At 40.9% G+C, this 18,109-nt stretch overlaps 1 protein-coding gene and 1 long non-coding RNA gene across 11 annotated transcripts in view; one reads left to right on the plus strand and one right to left on the minus strand.

The window, feature by feature from the left end:
• LOC138739331 (uncharacterized) overlaps nt 1–18,109 on the minus strand; it is a 334,221-nt gene that overhangs the window by 115,160 nt on the left and 200,952 nt on the right. For 2 of the 6 annotated variants that reach the window (XR_011342175.1, XR_011342171.1), the window contains one exon: nt 1,523–1,612. The exons of 3 other annotated variants lie outside the window; for them this stretch is intronic. This is a non-coding gene — a long non-coding RNA (uncharacterized lncRNA). Of the gene's footprint in view, nt 1–1,522; nt 1,613–13,902; nt 13,984–18,109 lie in introns of all 6 variants that reach the window. One more of the 6 variants, XR_011342170.1, reaches the window with a different exon arrangement.
• Nucleotides 1–18,109, plus strand: part of LOC138739329 (high-affinity choline transporter 1-like) — a 47,790-nt gene that overhangs the window by 25,676 nt on the left and 4,005 nt on the right. For all 5 annotated transcript variants that reach the window (XM_069891141.1, XM_069891143.1, XM_069891142.1 and 2 more), the window contains 3 exons: nt 1,705–1,853; nt 1,953–2,096; nt 15,484–15,637. In XM_069891141.1, coding sequence (XP_069747242.1) covers nt 1,705–1,853; nt 1,953–2,096; nt 15,484–15,637 — 447 coding nt within the window. The remainder of the gene's footprint in view (nt 1–1,704; nt 1,854–1,952; nt 2,097–15,483; nt 15,638–18,109) is intronic.

Raw genomic sequence — 18,109 nt, forward strand, 5'->3', positions numbered from 1 at the left:
AATTTCTGGTCAATGGTGACTCCCAGGATTTTGTTGGGGAATTTGGCAATGCTAATTGAACGTAGAGAGGATCATCACTCAACTTAAGAACATAAGAAATAAGGATCAGGTATTGGCCATCTGGCTTGTCCAGCCCGCTCTGCCATTCAATAAGATTATGACTGATCTGGCTGTGGATTTAGTTCTACTTCCTTGGCTTTTCGTCATAACCCTTCCTTCTGCTCAATTCAAAAACCTATTTGTTTGTGTCTTAAAACTGAAGCATTCTCTAATGCTTCCTTGGACAGAACATTCCACAAATTCACCATTATCTGGGAGAAGTTGTTCCTCCTTACTTCTGTCTTAAATGTACTTCCCTGAATCTTCCCCATTTCTAGTCTCAACTACCAGTGGAAACAGCATTCCTGTTTCTATTTTAACCATTCCTTTCATAAATTTTTATGCTTCCATTAGATCCTCTAAACTTCAACAAATATTGTCTCAGATGGGTGGCACAATTGGCGTAGTGGTTAACACAATGCCATTGCAGCGCCAGGGCTTGGGACCAGGGTTCGAATCCTGCATTGTTTGTAAGGAGCTTGTATGTTCTCCACTTGTCTGCGTGGGTTTTCCACAGGGGCCCCAGTTTTCTCCCACTGTTCAAAATGGATCAGGTTTGTAGGTTAATTGGGTATAAATTGGGCAGCACGGTGGGACGAAATGGCCTATTACCATGCTGTTTGTCAAAGAAAAATAAATTGCAATCTCTCCTCATAGGTTAACCCCTCTTATCTCCATCATCCTACTTCTGGCATTCAATAAGACTCCACATAATGACTGTTAAAATGTTAGAGTATGCAAAACCTTAAGGTTACAGACTAGATTACTCTAACAACCAGCCAGTATTTCTGTTGAGAATTTCCAACTATCTGCAAAGTGCTTATCAATGCACTCCAGGCTTCTGAGCCTGAGCAGCACAGCATGGAAGTACAAATCGATTATATTGGCCTTGAAGTGTGGGAGCACCAATTCACCAACATAAGGCCAGCAGTCAAGGATTAAACATCTGCAGGATGTATAAACTGGCTTGTATCCCCATGACTATGGAGGATTGAGCAAAAACGACTGAGTTATTTCAGGTGATTAAATATTTGATAGGGTAGATAGAGTAGGACTATTTTCACTTTTGGGGCAACAAATCAAATTGGTTATAACCTTAACATTATCACAAAAAACTCTTGAAACATAAAACTGCTATTAATGAGCTTTTGTATGAAGTATTTCAGTTCATTCTGTCCATGCCAATTTATAGAATCAAGGCAGCTGAATAGAATTAAGTACCATGATCCAACCGATCAGGCTTGAAGTCCATTTGGACCATTGGCAGTTGAAAATGAGTTACACATTTTCTATTTCAAACTGTTGTCTATTTACTGCAGTTTTTCTTGTGGTGATACACAATTTTACCAACTGCTGTTGCCCTATAGCCCAGAGATAGTTTGCTTGACCTTTCCTTTGCATATTCCTTCAATAAGTAACTTACCAAATTGCTGAGGTCTGAAACTACTGTATTTCTGATGTTTTACTTTGCATGAAAAACATTCTCTTGGCTATCGAATGATATTTTGTCTCACTGGAATATAAAAATTAAGTTAACTAATATAGATACTCTAATTGCCGCACTTTACATCCAAATTTATAATTCATAAATATTTTAACTTCTAGGTTCATCACTGAGTGTGATTTTTCAGATTAATGTTAGCTTATCCATTATTATTTCTGCTTTGATATCAATTCTTTATACTCTGGTTGGAGGATTATACTCTGTGGCATACACAGACATGGTTCAGCTTGCCTGCATCGCTATGGGAATGGTGAGATTTTGAAGTTTTAAGTTATTCATAGATATAAATTTCAAACATAAAGAGTGCATTTAGTGGTTAATTGAAACTTGTTCTTTGGTTTTCATCCAGTTTGTAAGCTTGCCTTTTGCTCTTTCACATCCTGCTGTCGCAAGTATCAGAGTCACCTCCACACAGTATGTTTACCATGAACCCTGGCTTGGAACAATCAATGCTGAAAGAGCTTGGATTTGGATCGACAACTACTGTTTGATCGTATGTGCACAATATTATTTATTATATCAATGTAGAGTAAACTAAATGATGCAATGTCCTCTAAGAATCTTTATCCATGATACTTCTGGAGGAACCTGCAGATTAGTAGGTTTGTAAGTAGCTTCCAGAAATGATTCAGGTGGCCATTCTTTAGCACAGGGCCAATGAATGCTAGGAGCCTAGAAGAGGGTGTCAAAAACCAAAATTTGATTGTTCATTTTTGCAATTCAGAAATGTAATAATGATTTGTCATGAAGATGTTGGTGGGTGGCTGGCTGAAGTGGAACAAGTGAATGCAAACACCATGAGAATTTTCCTTACTTCTTCCAAAAGCAAAAAGCAGTAAGAGATGCTTGTCAGAATTGGTACATTCCGTGAGTTCACGTTCTAAGCTAAACGTCAGGTAAAAAACAGAAAATGAAAAAGATTCAATCGTAACATTGTATGTTGCGAACTAATTTCTGAACACTCTTTCGGATGCAAAACTCAAGGAAGTAAAGACATGTATACAAATACTAGACTTCAAATGCAGAAAGTAGTTCCATCATACATTTGCCATTTTGCAGCACTGAACCATTACAAAGAGCACAAAGATGAGCAGTGGTACTTGGTGGAATCAGCACTCTACTTTCACTTTTGAATGTCACAAACCTGATAAAATATGTCGTAGTCAGTGAAAGAAACCCAACTAGAATTACTGAATGGGTGAAAGTTTCATATCTTCCTTCACCCTGAACTGCTCCATGTCAATTTGATTTTGTGGAAAGAATTATTTTCCCTGCTGTAATTCCTGGTTAGAATTAATTCCTGGGAGAAAATGATCAAGAGGATTGAAAAGGGCGGGGCAGTGGATTTCTGTCTACTTGCACTTTAACAAGGCCGTGTCAAGGCCTCACGTTTTAGGCTAGTCTAGAAGATTAGGGATGAGATAGCAAATTGGATGCAAAAATTGAATTGGTGATTTAAAAAAACAGAGAGAGTTTGTGGAGGGATGCTTTACAGATTGGAGACCTGTATCCAGTAGTATGCACGGGGATATTTTGAACATAAGATCTATTCTTAGGAGCTCAGTGCAGAGTGAAGCAATTTGCTGCTTTGTTGAAGGGACCATGCAAGACATTTCATAAAGGGTTATCAACCCTCTCAATTGGTAATAACACATTATCTGGCATTATTTTGAAAAATCTAGATAGTCCTGATGACATTTTTCCTCAACCACTTTAAACTAATGATCTATCTCATTATCTATTCTTATTTGACTGACCTTGTGTGCTTCCTGGAAAACAACAGTTATCACACAAGAAAAATAAATAAAAGAGGTCACCCAGTGCCTCAAGCCTGCCCAACCATTCAACATGACCATGGCTGATCTACACTGAACTCAGTTCTTCTTGGGCCAGTTCCCAATAACCCTCAATTCCTTGACCTTTCAAAAAATTATCCACATCCACCTTAAATACTCAAATAATTCTAATGATCTGTCCTCCACAACTCTCTGGAATAGAGAATTCCAGAGATACACTGCCATCTGCAGAAAGAATCTTCTATGTATCTCTATTTTAAAATACCTACCCTTTACCTTGTAACTATGTCTCCTTGTTCAAAGCTCTCCCCACAACTGAAAACATTACAAAATCTACAGTTATGAACCATCAGTAACTTGTATGTCTCAACAAGGTTACCCTTCATTCTTCTAAACTAAAAGAATATAGACCTGAACTGTTTACATCCATCAATTCTCTCAATGTGGGAATTAACATGAATTTCTTTTGAACCGTCCCCAATGCTTCGATATCCTTTATTAACCAAATCTGTGCACAGCTTTCCAAGTCGTGCCTCACCAACACCCCGAAAAACTATAACAAAACTTCCCCTTTTCTCAACTCCAACTCCTTTGAAAGAAATAATGTAAATTCAAGTTGCACTTACAATTTAAAACAACCTGTAAAAAGCAAATCAAGTGGACTAATGCAGGGACTAACGTGCCTCACTCGAAATCACTTCTGTCCTGAACTAAATGTCAACTCTCAAATATTTAAGATAAAGTGTGGGATTGTCTCCTAGAGCAAAAGCTCCATCTAACGTTCTCTTTCCCTGATTTATTGCAATTTTGCTGCTCAAATTTGAGTCCCTCAATATCGAAGATCCCCATGATGCAAATCTTTATAGTGGATATAGCCGTCTTAGTCAAAAATGTTTGTAAGTTCCCAACTATTGCAATGAAAATGTATCTGTTGAACTGCTGATATTTTCTTTTCTTAATATTAATCAAATTATTTACCATCATGCCTCGGTGGATCGCCAATAAGGTATTGATGCCTGAGATAGCTTGACATAGATCACTTGATCACTTGATCTTTCCAGCCTTCAGATCTATCCTGGTAGTGAAGGATGATCTAGTCCTTATACCCCAGTGTTCATTGCACTGCAGCAGGAGGAAGGTCAATGATGTGCTATAACTTTGTTCCATTTTCTTTAGCCACTTTCAGGTGCTTGGTTGGTAGAACATGCACCGGCAGTTGCGGCTGGGGGAGTGCAGCTGGCACGTTCAGGTGGCCACGGAGAGGACGCCTTTCTGTCACTTGAACGTGCCAGCTGATGGATAGCTGCATCCGAATGAATGCTGGTTCCTCAGGACTGTGGTCTAGTCCCACCCACACTGAATTGGCATCATTTGCACTACATCAAGGCTGAGAAGCCTCCTGAAGCCATCTCCCAAAAGGGATGGGTGAGAGGCTGGAGACAAAATTGTTCCTAAGCCCATGAAGGAAAGCTGAGAACGACTAGATAGGAAGACAGGCGGGACAGATTTGGACGAGTTTGTTGAGAAATAAAAATATGAGCCCTACTCTGCACCTACCCTTCGCCTAGAGCACACATGTCAAACTCTGGCCCGCGGGCCAAATTTGACCCGCGATATAATTATATTTGGCCTGCAAGATCATATTAAATATATATTGGAGTTGGCCCTCTGGCCGCCGCGCCAGTATAGCACATGCACACTGAAGGTGAAAATGAAGATGCCGGAGGTGTGGAGGGATCTCAGAGTCCCGAATCCCAGGGATCGGAGCGCCGCACTCAGCCTGCCCGGCTCCCGGACACACAGACGCGGCTGGAGTTGGGGACCATCCTCGCTGGGTCTGCGCTTCAGCGGCGACGCCGGACTGAACGTCTCGTTGGCGATGCCTTCTCCCTCGCTCCGTGCGTGGCGGACCCCGCCTCCCGCTCCTTTTGTTGGAGACGAGCCCGGCGCCGTGAGATCGCAGTTTAATCCCTCTCCAACCATGGGAGGGGGGTGGGAGCAACGTGCTCTTCTCAGCCAATTCCTCCACTGCCCCGGACGCCGGTGTTTCAACGGGGGGTTCAGGTGCCTTCGTCAGGCGACCGACCTGTTGGTCCAACACAAGGGGAGAGCGTACAAACTCCACACAGACAGCACCTGAACTTGGGTGAACGTGGAGCTGCGACCCCACATTCCACATCAGGACTGTGTGTAAGATTGGGAGCAGTGAGACGGAAGCTTATTTTGTTCCTGTGATTTAAGCCTTTCTTGGGGTGGGGGGGGGTCCTTCTCTGACCACTTGCCTAACAATTAACCTAATCAGATGTGGAGTTACCATAATACAACAGTTCTCAACCTTTTTCTTTCCACTCGCGTCCCTGTGCCATTGGTGCTCTGTGATTAGTAAGGGATTGCTTAAGGTGGTCTGTGGTTGGAAAGAAAAAGTTTGAAGACCACTGCTTTAATCATCCCTCATTGACTCGTCATGTGCACGGTTTCAGACGCTAAAGGAAATGGGCCAATGACAATGACAATGAAAGAGTTTATCCAAAACTATTAGTAAACATTTATTTTAATAAGAAAAAGTTTAACATTACATATGTTGAAAGAAGAGAAAACATGTAGATGTTGTTGAAAATTTTCAATAAATATTTAGTTCGGCCCTCGACTTAGTCCAAGTTTTTAATTTTGGCCCTCTGTGAATTTGAGTTTGACACTCCTGGCCTAGAGGAAGTAACATTTATGATATTTTACCCTTGAACATCAAAGTGAAAGGCTCAGTGTGGAGCCTGATCACCGAGGGCCAGCGCTCCACTCAAAGAAAGGGACCGATTGCACCGTGCATGTCCTACAAACTCTTTATATTTTGGTGCCCAAAATGTCACCTTTGCATGTAGGTGGTTTTTTTTTGGAATGGGGGAAAGGGAGGCGGTCCTGGATACCGTGAAATACACCTGCCTTGTCTCCACTAACCATGCATGTGTTTTATATTTCACTATCCCCAGTCATGTTTTGTCTAGCTTTTGTATCTTGAGTCATTTTAAGTCACTGCACATTTTACATCTTCCTTTGAACTGTGTTTTATTTTTATGCTCTCGCAGTCATTGCATTTCAAAAACAGACATGCAATGTTTTTTTTTCATTTTTATTTTTTCACACTATGAACCATACTGACCAAAGTACACACAAACATTTCCCTCTTGAATATACACAGTGTCATTTTCTCCCCTTATTTCCCCCTCCCTTCCCTCCCTCCTTCATCCCCCCTCCCCACCCACTCAACGTTCAACCTATATGATACATTAAACCCATTAAACAATGTCGTCACACAATGAAAATAAACAAGAAATTTGTGTCTTCTACTTTTACATACTGGGCCAGTTCATTTTGACTTCTTCTCCTTCTGTCATTTTAGGCGGTAGAGGTTCATGGTAGGACTTCTCTGTTGTGTTCCATGTACGGTTCCCAAATTTGTTTGAATACTGTGATGTTATTTCTTAAATTATATGTTATTTTTTCCAATGGAATAGATTTATTCATTTCTATGTACCATTGCTATATTCTCAGGCTATCTTCTAATTTCCAGGTTGACATAATACATTTTTTTGCTACAGCTAAGGCTATCATAATAAATCTTTTTTGTGCTCCATCCAAATCGAGTCCAAGTTCTTTACTTCTTATATTACTTAGAAGAAAGATCTCTGGATTTTTTGGTATGTTGCTTTTTGTGATTTTATTTAATACCTGGTTCAGATCTTCCCAAAACTTTTCCGCTTTCTCACATGCCCAAATTGGATGTACTGTTGTTCCCGTTTCCTTCTTACAGCGAAAACATCTGTCTGATACTGTTGGGTCCCATTTATTTAACTTTTAGGGCGTAGTGTATAGCCTGTGTAACCAATTATATTGTATCATGCGTAACCTCGTGTTTAATGTATTTCTCATAGTTCCGGAGCATAGCTTTTCCCATGTTTCATTCTTTATCTTTATGTTTAGATCTTGTTCCCATTTTTGTTTGGGTTTACAGCTTGTTTCCTCATTCACTTTCTCTTGCAGTTTGATGTACATGTTTGTTATAAATCTTTTAATTATCATCATGTAACAGACATGGAATGTTGACATCCGTTTATTCCAACGTGACTGTTGACATTGCCTTCAACGGAGAGCCTGGCCCTCAGCTGTGAAAACCACCCGGGATGGCACAGTGGCCGGCTGCCCTTACCCACCGTGGTGCGCGGCTACCCTGACCTACCGCAGCTCGTGGCACGTTAGTGATCGGCATCGCTAAGTGCCTGCCACTCAAACATTTCCTTTCACAATCACTAACACCCAGGACAGATGATAACTTTGTTGAAAGAATTGTAATTTTTTTTGCATGTAAGCAATCAAAAAGCACACACAGGAAGAAATTATGTCCTTTAAGATGAACTAAATAATAAAAGTTTAATTTCCTCCAGCAACCAGGTCTCAATGGGGAATGGAAACTGTCACGCCCCCAGTACACGCCACTTACTTACCACATAACAGGGAAAGTGGGTGAAATTGAGTATTTAATATCAAGATCATATTTACAGCGTGCATGTGTTTTAACCTCTGCGGGAAAGCTCTAGCTGTTCCAATCTTGTGTCTAGGTGTTCTATGGGGAGCAGCGACCCATTTGTCTCCCCCCTCCCCATTTTAAACTTGCGTCCCAAAGGCAAGGAAAGCGGAAGGTTGAGCCTTGTGAAAAATTACAGATTTAATTCTGACAAGCGACCGAGAAGCACCTGGCTCCCTTTACAGGAGGAGAGTTAGGTAAGTGCTCCTCCTGGCCAGGTTCTCCACATTCAGATAGCCACCCAACAGCCAAATTGGAGTACAATAGGTGGTTTTACGATCGGGTATTCTGGCCACCTGAAAGTGGCTTTTGACTGATGCTTGTGCAAGAGGAAGCCTGTGACCTGCAGTATATTGCAGGGACCTGTCCTGGGGCCCTTCGTATTTTTTATTGACTGAACAATGTACTTGAAACAATTGGCTATTAATAAGTTTTAAATCTGGTGATACAGTAGCAATGAAAAGGATAGTCTTTGGCTTCTGAATAACAGGATGAGTTGTTAAGATGGACTACCAAAATATATGGCATGATGTATTTTAGGAGAACTACTAATACTACAATATACACAATGAATGATGGTAGTAAATGACTATCTCTCCTGTGTATATGTATGTGTGCATGAGATATATACACAGTATATATCGGCGCTGTGTGTGTGTGTGTGTGTGTGTGTGTGTGTGTGTGTGTGTGTGTGTGTGTGTGTGTGTGTGTGTGTGTGTGTGTGTGTGTGTGTGTGTGTGTGTGTGTGTGTGTGTGTGTGTGTGTGAGATATATACACAGTATATATCGGGGATGTGTGTGTGTGTGAGATATATACAATACACAGTATATATCGGGGATGTGTGTGTGTGTGTGTCTGTGTGTCTGTGTGTCTGTGTGTCTGTGTGTCTGTGTGTCTGTGTGTGTGTGGATGATTATCCCTCCACCCTTTTCTCCACTAACTCCAATATGACTTCTCAACTTCCATATTAAAATGCCTTAATCCTTAATCTCCCAATGAACTCCTGGCTTATAGAACTGCTGTCACGAGCCTGCAATTCAAGGACGTAGACTTTGGACCATAAGGTACCACTCTTGTGTGCAACGTTTCCACAGGTCAGCCTCGCCCTATCATCCCTGCTGCATGGAGACGATGCCTTTTCAATGCCATTCACGGACTGTCCCACCCCTCCATTTGAGCGATAATCTGCCTGATAGCTGACTAGTTTATAAGGCATGGACTCAAATAACAGGTCACATACTGGGCAAAGACGTGCATGGACTATCAATCTGAAAAAGTGCAAAGGCGCTTGAAGGTGCCGCTTCAGCCTTTCCATCCACCGCAGCGTAGATTCAACTATGTGCATGTTGACATTGTTGGCCCGCTTCTGGTGTAACGAGGGTCTATGTACTTGTTAACGGTCATCGACAGATTCACTAGGTGGCCGGAGGCGGTTCCTATGACAGACTCATCGACCAATTCATGCACCAGAGCTTTTATTTCTGCCTGGGTATCTCGGTTCAGTCTCCTCACACACATCACCTCTGGCAGAGGCCCACAGTTTACCTCTGCACTCTGGGACATTTTGTCGCGACTGCTGAGAATGCAGCTCCACCATATGACCTGGTGGAGCAGTTCCATAGACACATGAAGGCTGCACTGATAGCCCACCTCCAGGGACCTGATTGGGTGGATGAGCTGCCTTGTATTCTCCTGGAAATAAGAATGGCACCCAAGGAGGATCTGAATTCTTCATAGGCAGAGTTGGTTTATGAAGCCCTGCTCATTGTACCTGGGGTGTTTGTGCCTGAAGTATGCAGATAGGAGGTGCCACAGACTGAAGTCTTAGGCAAACTGCGTAGCAGCTTGGAAAATTGGCCACAGTTCCCATGTGAAGGCATGAAACAATGGCACAATTCATCCAAAGGAACTGCGGGACTGAGTTTGTTTTTTTGCATAGAGGTGCACAGAGGCCACCCTTACAGTCGCTGTATAAGGGCCCCTTCAGAGTGCTATGAAGCAATCATACAACTTGTGTACTGGTCATTTGGGGCATCCACACATTTAAGATTGACCGACTAAAGCCCATTCATCTCGACCTTGATTGGCCTTGCCACGACCCTTGATGCAAAGGCACAGTCGACCGCCCAAGAGCAGTGGACAGTAATGCCATCAGAGATTTAGCCTCCTATAACCGGTTCTGGGGAAGGGAGGTGGGGGGGGGGGGGTGCTTGTAGCGGCTCACAAGAGGGTTAATTGAATGATGCCATTTGGAATGTGCAGGGTTTTCAAAAGCTGCAGGTGACTGTTTGAGTAACGACTTTTACTGAACTACGACTTGACTACATCTGATCAATTTCTCATTCTTCATTTTGCACAGCGACGCAGTTGCTACAAAAGACATGAGGATACTTTGACATATAATGTGAAGTAAAATCCTAAGGGTTTCTGCAGGTATATTACAAGCAAAAGGGACAAAATTGGTCCCCTTGATGATCAGAGTGGTCAGCTATGTATGGAGCCAAAAGAGATGGGGGGGATCTTAAATGGGCTTTTTGCATCAGTATTTACTCAGGAAATTGGCACAGTCTAGAAAAGTAAGGAAAACAAGCAGTGAGGTCATGGAACCTATTCAGATTAAAGAGGAGGGGGTGTTTGCTCTCCTAAAGCAAATAAGGGTGGATAATTTCCCAGGGTCTGACAAGGTATTCCCTTGGACCTTGAGGAAGGCTAGTGTAGAAATTTCAGGGGTTCTGGCAGAAATATGTCAAATGTCCTTAGCCACAGGTGTGGTGCTGGAAGATTGAAGGGTAGCTCACATTGTTCTGTTTTTAAAAAAGGCTCCAAAAGTAACCTTGGAAAATTATAGGCCAGTGAGCCTGACGTCAATAGTAGGTAAATTTCCAAGACTTCAGGACCTGTATTACATGGAAAGGTTAAACAGATTAGGTCTTTATTCTCTAGAGCATAGAAGATCGAGGGGAGATTTGATAGAAGTATTTAAAATTATAAGGGGTATAGACAGAGAAAATGCAGGAAAGCTTTTTACACTGAGTGTAGGTGAGATGCAAATCAGGGGACATGGGTTAAGAATGAAAGGGGAAAAGTTTAGGGGAACATAAGGAGGAACATTTTCTCGCAGAAAGTGGTAGAAGTGTGGAACAAACTGCCAGCTGAAGTGGTGAATGAGGGCTCAATTTTAACATTTAAGAAGAATTTAGACAGGTACATGGAGAGGTATGGAGGGCTAGGGACTGGGTGCAGGTCAGTGGGACTAAGCATAAAAATGGCACAGACTAGAAAGGCTGAAAGGGCCTGTTTCTGTGTTTCTGTGTTGCAATGTTTTATGGTTCTTTGGAAAATAGTGGACAATTGAAATCTGACAAAAAAGGAGGTTCTTTGAAATTCTAAACAATCTGAGAACCTGGCACTGACCCTCTCAATTGTATTATTCTTAGCTACATCTTAATTCATAACTATCTGCAGACCAAAACAACATCATCTCAAAACACAGTATTTGTTTTCAAACACATACTGGAAACATCTATCTCTACATTACCACCATTCCCAATGTTCAGATGTACAGAAGTGTCATCCAATTAAATATTTGGAAGACTAAAGCCGTTGACTTTAGTCCCTTTGAGAGTTCCATTCCATAATCAACAACTCTATCCTCTCCCTAACAATTCACCAAAAGTAAACCAGTTTGTCACATTGTTGGTATCATATTTGACCATACACTGAGGTTGAGATCACATTCTGTACCATTAGTAAACATTTATCCAATCTCCATAAAATCATTAATGTCTGCCTTGCCACAGCTGACCAGATGTGGAAATCTCATCCATGGCTTTATTACCTGTAAGTATGACTTATTTCAACGTACATCCAGTCACCTTCCTTCATTCTATTCACCATTCTTCTGCCCAACTCCTAAATCAGTGATGCTCAACCTTTTTCTTTCCACTCACATACTACTTTAAGTATTCCCTATGCCATAGGTGTCTGTAAGGGATTGCTTAAGGTGGTATGTAGGTGGAAAGAAAAAAGTTTGAAAACTACTGTCCTAAATCATATCAAGTCTAATTTATCAATCCCTCTATGTTTTCTCACCTACATTAGATCATGATTAAACAATAACTCCATCTTAAAGTTCTATTTATTGTTTTCAGATCTTTTCATGGCCTTGCCAATCCCTGTACCTGAAATCTCCTCCAGTTCTATAACTCACTAAGATAACCAGGCTTCACCAATTCTGGCCTGTCATTATTCTCCTGATTCAACATTGAGTTGAAAACTGTGTTTTTACTGTTGGCAAAGAGATTGTTTGCATTGAAAGGAATTTGTCAGAGAATAATATTACAATGAGCTGGATCACACTTGGTCCAAATCATTGTCTGCACCAAGCCCCCAGCTGCAATGGCCTTCCTATAACTGCTCCACTCCCGACAACCCTGATATCTCAGTTCTGCAGTGACATCATGAGTGGAATAGGTAAAATGTTGTGACTAAACCTCTAGACATGTTGTTTTATGATAATGTTGTTGTACTGTCTAGGCCCAATAGCCTTTCACAGTTCAGCAGTCACCACTGACCAGGGGTTGAGGGAAATCAGATTTAAAAAGTTGGTGCAGCTAAAATATGGGACCTCAGTTCAAGCATTGACAGAAGGAAGAGTATCTCCTGGGTGAGTCAAGATCCCCACTGGTCCCTAAATTTCTTGATTTCTCTTTGAAACCTAATGATTGCCCTGATTTCACTTTTGGTGATGATGTCCTCATTTTGTTCATTAACATCTCCAGAAGTACCTTGCAATATTTTGCTTCATGAAAGATAGTATGCACATGGATGTTGTGCAACATTTTTTTTTGGAGATGGTGTGTTTGATATCAAATTTGGAAAACAATGCAGGAGAGAGTACTTTCTCATGGTGGCATATTAATTAGGATAATTATTATTGACATACATAAATAGGGCACTATTATGGAGGTATAGGTAGGTTTGAAGGAATGGCAGGACAGTATGAGTGTACAGGAAGTAAGGGAACTAGTAGCAAAGCTAAACATTGAAGGAAAATATTTCGTGTTCTGATAATCCTCACAACTATCACCAAAATTTAGAATGATCCTTATCCTTCTGCTGCTCTTTGTGTTATTCTGCCTCAAAAGCCGGCAGTCCCTGGTATCTTCATTTCCAGGCTATTTTGGTTTATAAATGACATGCAGGGAACAAAGTTAGAAATTGATGTGCGCACTGTCCCAGTTTTCAAGTTTACATTGGATAAATACATATCAGTGGCTCCCTTTATATGAATGGGATTTTGACCCCATGGAAAAAAAAGAAAGTAAAGTTTAACTTATCTTTTTATTTTATATTATCATAATGGTTTTAATTATTTTCTATGAAATTCAGAAGGAAGGCTGGTGTCAGTTTACACAGATATTGATGTCATTGTTAAGTTCAAGAAGTTCTGTTCCATAGATATGCTTATTAATATCCCAATACCTGTTGTAAAACCTTGTATTTTTGATTCTTAATTTTGTACTTGTCTCTTTAAGAAAGATCATTGTTTGTAGTGTTACCATAGTGACTATGATGTAATATGTCATAATATGTCATAATATCCACGCAGACTAAGAGCTTGCATCTCATTCTTCAACGAACTATGAAAGGGACGTGAGCTCGAGATAATTTTCTTATTTCTTCTTGTATATCTCTTTAAAGTTGTTATATATTTAAATACAGTATATGCTTTGTTTATTCATTATTATGAAAATCTTAATGCGAAGCTATGCAAAATGTTTATTTATTTTATCAATGAATTAAAACTACATAAAGCTGCATCGGTTTATTGGATTAATAAGAGAGTAATTTGAAATATTGTCCCCACGTTTCCTTGAAGATTTGAAATTAGGAAATACTAGAACCTGGAAAGTGTTGTCTATACCTGTTGAGAAAGCCTCGGAGTAAATGATAAGAAGGATGAGATCACCGATGTGGCTTGTTCCATTCCTTCCCAGGATTTCACCTGTTGGTACACCATCAGCAGTGATCAATACTGGCAGCTCTCTTTCATATGCAGATAGAGCTTGAAAATTAATTCCTGGATTCAGATTCAGCAACAATCAAGGAACAATGATTTATTTCTCCAATATTTCCATATCTTACAGTTATGATCCGAGCTTTGATTTTCTTCACAAGAGGATGTGTCTTCTCTATCTTTATCCACCCCATTCCTCCTAATCCTCTCTAATATATCGCTGGAAAGTATGCCAATTACCTGTCCTATCTGGAGCAGTCAAGATTCCTGTTAATCACTTGAAATTCAGTAAATTCAAGAACAATTCAGTATAGTCACAATTCTAACAACGAGAGGGGAGGTTTTTGAATAGGTAACCAGAGATCTTTAGGCAGTGCTGAGTACAATTCTTCTAACCACTTATTTAGTCAAGATTTCTCTCCAATTTTAAACCCCTATTTCAAGTTTTAAAAAAAATGTCTGGGGGCACCGCAGTATTATTAGATGCCAACATTAGGTTCCACAGGTCTAGAAATGGTGCAAACAGCAATAAGAAGGGTCTCTGTTTACCACACCTGAAATGCATGATATTGCAAAAAGAATATATCCACACAGGAAAATATTCTTTAAAAACTAATTCACCCTGAGAAGTTACCAAAAAGGTGAATAGGCTCAGATATTTTTCTCTAGAAAAGTTCAGTGGAGATGTAATAAGAGGTCTTATTAAAGGATTGTCGAAGTTGGCTGGATAAAGATAGAGAGAGGATAGAGAAGACAGGTCCTTTTGTGGGAGGAAACTAAAAGTTGGATTCATGGGTAGTCAATTATTTCACTGTTCCTTCATCATCCATCAGATGTTACACGGTGTCCTTCCACCCAACAGTATGGTAGGAACACCTTCCCCAGAAAAATTATAGTGAGTCTTGGAGGCAGCTTACAGTCACTTTCAGAAGGAAATGATGATGGGTAATACATGCTGCCTTGCCAGCAACACCTACATCCTGTAAAATGAATAATAAAATTAATACTAACTCAGAGAATGGCAAGAACATGGAGCTCTCCGCCATGTGGATTAGTAGTGAGGAACTGCAAAAATGCATTTAAGGGAAAACAAGATCATGGAGCAAGGAACAGGTTTTGTTAATCAGGTTAGATGAAGTAGTTTGGAAGGAATTTCTTACAGGGCAGAAATAATAGTTTTGACCAAGAAAAATCTGAATGAACAATATCTGCTAAAATTGCAACCCTGGATTTCCACTGAAATGACAGAGGTATGCATCCTTAATTAGCCACTATTCACTTAAAGGCGCTGTTCACTGCTACAAAAATGCATCTTTTTTAATCAAGGTTAAACTTTGGAACTTTATGTTGTTCAAAATATTATATTTTTAAATTATTTATCTGGGTAAATATATTCACACATGATAAATTTATGTCCTAAGAATTCACAAAATATAATGTATAACAGAATATTGTCAATCCTAACATGTTGATTTCTTTCACATCTAGATTTTGGGAGGAATTCCTTGGCAGGCATATTTTCAGAGGGTACTTTCTGCTTCTACAGCTGCTCAAGCTCAAATAATGTCCATCGTAGCTTCTGTGTGCATTTTAGGACTAGCTATTCCATCTGTAATCTTTGGTGCAATTGGAGTATCAACAGGTAATAACAGATTTTAAAATATATAAAACAGCATTTTAGTGAGTATTTGGATAGACAAGGACTGATTAGCAATAGTCAAAGTGGCTTATAGCATGGTTGGTCACTCCTAACCAATCTTATAAATTTTTTCGAGGAGGTTACCAGGAAAGATGATGAATGAAAGGCTGTGAATGTTGTCTTCATGGACTTTAGTACAGCCTTTGACAAGGTCCAAAATGGGGGGTTGGCAAAGAAGGTTCAGTAATTCAGTATTCAAGAAGAGGTAGTAAAGTGGATCTGACATTGACTTTGGGGGAGAAGCCAGTGATTGAATGTAGATGTCTACCTATCTAACGGGAAGCCTGTGATTAGTGGTGTGCCTCAGGGATTAGTGCTAGGTCCATTGTTGTGTGTCATCGACATCAACAATCTGGATGATAATGTTGTTAAATTGGATTAGCAAGTTTCTAGATGTCTCAAAGGTTGGCGGTGTAGTGGACAGTGAGGAAAGCTTTCAACAACAGGATCTGGACCAGATAGAAAAATGGACTGCAAAATGACAGATAGAATTTAATAAGAATAAGTGTGAGGTATTGCACTTCAGGAGGACTAACCAGGTTGATGGTAAATGGGAGGGCACTGAGGAGTACAGTAGAATAGAAGCTGGAAATATAGGTACATAATTCCCTGAAAGTGGTGTCACAGGTTGATAGAGTCATAAAGAGAGTTTTCGATACATTGGCCATCATAAATCAAAGTATTGAGTATCAGAGTTGGATGTTATGGTAAAGTTGTACAAATCATTGCTGAGGCAATATTTGGACTATTGTGTGCATTTATTTGGTCACCAAACTACATGAACATTTTGGCAGTTTCCGCAAAACGGGACGTCAAGCACTGAAGAGCTGGCTCTGAATGGGCAACTAAAGTGGCATCATCTGCAAAGAGTAGTTCACGGACGAGTTGCTCTTGTGTCTTGGTGTGAGCTTGCCGGTGCCTCAGATTGAAGAGACTGCCATCCGTGCGGTACCAGATGTAAGCCTGAAGAAAACTGAGGTCCTCCATCAGCCAGCTCCCCACCATGACTATCAGCCCCCCCACATCTCCATCGGGCACACAAAACTCAAAACGGTCAACCAGTTTACCTATCTCGGCTGCACCATTTCATCGGATGCAAGGATCGACAACGAGATAGACAACAGACTCGCCAAGGAAAATAGTGCCTTTGGAAGACTACACAAAAGAGTCTGGAAAAACAACCAAATGAAAAACCTCACAAAGATTAGCGTATACAGAGCCGTTGTCATACCCACACTCCCGTTCGGCTCCGAATCATGGGTCCTCTACCGACATCACCTATGGCTCCTAGAACGCTTCCACCAGCGTTGTCTCCGCTCCATCCTCAACATTCATTGGAGCGACTTCATCACCAACATCGAAGTACTCGAGATGGCAGAGGCCGACAGCATCGAATCCACGCTGCTGAAGATCCAACTCCGCTGGGTAGGTCACGTCTCCAGAATGGAGGACCATCGCCTTCCCAAGATCGTGTTATATGGCGAACTCTCCACTGGCCACCGAGACAGAGGTGCACCAAAGAAGAGGTACAAGGACTGCCTAAAGAAATCTCTTGGTGCCTGCCACATTGACCACCGCCAGTGGTCTGATATCGCCTCAAACTGTGCATCTTGGCGCCTCACAGTTCGGCGGGCAGCAACCTCCTTTGAAGAAGACCGCAGAGCCCACCTCACTGACAAAAGACAAAGGAGGAAAAACCAAACACCCAACCCCAACCAACCAATTTTCCCTTGCAACCACTGCAACATTGTCTGCCTGTCCCGCATCGGACTTGTCAGCCACAAACGAGCCTGCAGCTGACGTGGATATTACCCATCCATAAATCTTTGTCCGTGAAGCCAAAGAGAGAAACTACATGAAACATAGCAATAAATTTAAAAGAGGGCAGAAAAGATGTACAAGGATGTTGCCAGGAATCAAGTTTATAAAAGGTTAAACAGAATAGGACTTTATTCCCTGGAGCATAGAAGAATGAGGGGAGATTTGACAGAGGTATACAAAGTTATCAGGGGTATAGCTAGAGTAACTGCAAGCAGGCATTTTCCACTGAGGTTAAATGAGACAAGAACTAGAGGACATGGGTTAAGGATGAAAGCTGAAATGTTTAAAGGGAACATTAGGGAAACTTCAAGCAGAGTGGAGAGCTGCCAGCTGAAGTGATGAATCCAGGGAAGGTGACTCCTGTGATCTTAGTCAGGGTATCATAGAGGTCATACCAGAAGGGCCTCACCTTCATGCAAAGCCAGGTAGAATGTAAAAAGGAGCTAACCTCTATACCAGACCTAAAACACATCTCTGATAATTCAGGTTTATATTGGTATAATTTCTGTGGAGTGAGATACAGCTGATGGAAAAAATTATAATAGACCAATCTATACCTGGCATTGAGAGTAGCCAACATACTTCCCTGACACA

This window comes from Narcine bancroftii, chromosome 7, assembly GCF_036971445.1.
Source record: "Narcine bancroftii isolate sNarBan1 chromosome 7, sNarBan1.hap1, whole genome shotgun sequence".
In the NCBI taxonomy this organism is placed as follows: domain Eukaryota; kingdom Metazoa; phylum Chordata; class Chondrichthyes; order Torpediniformes; family Narcinidae; genus Narcine; species Narcine bancroftii.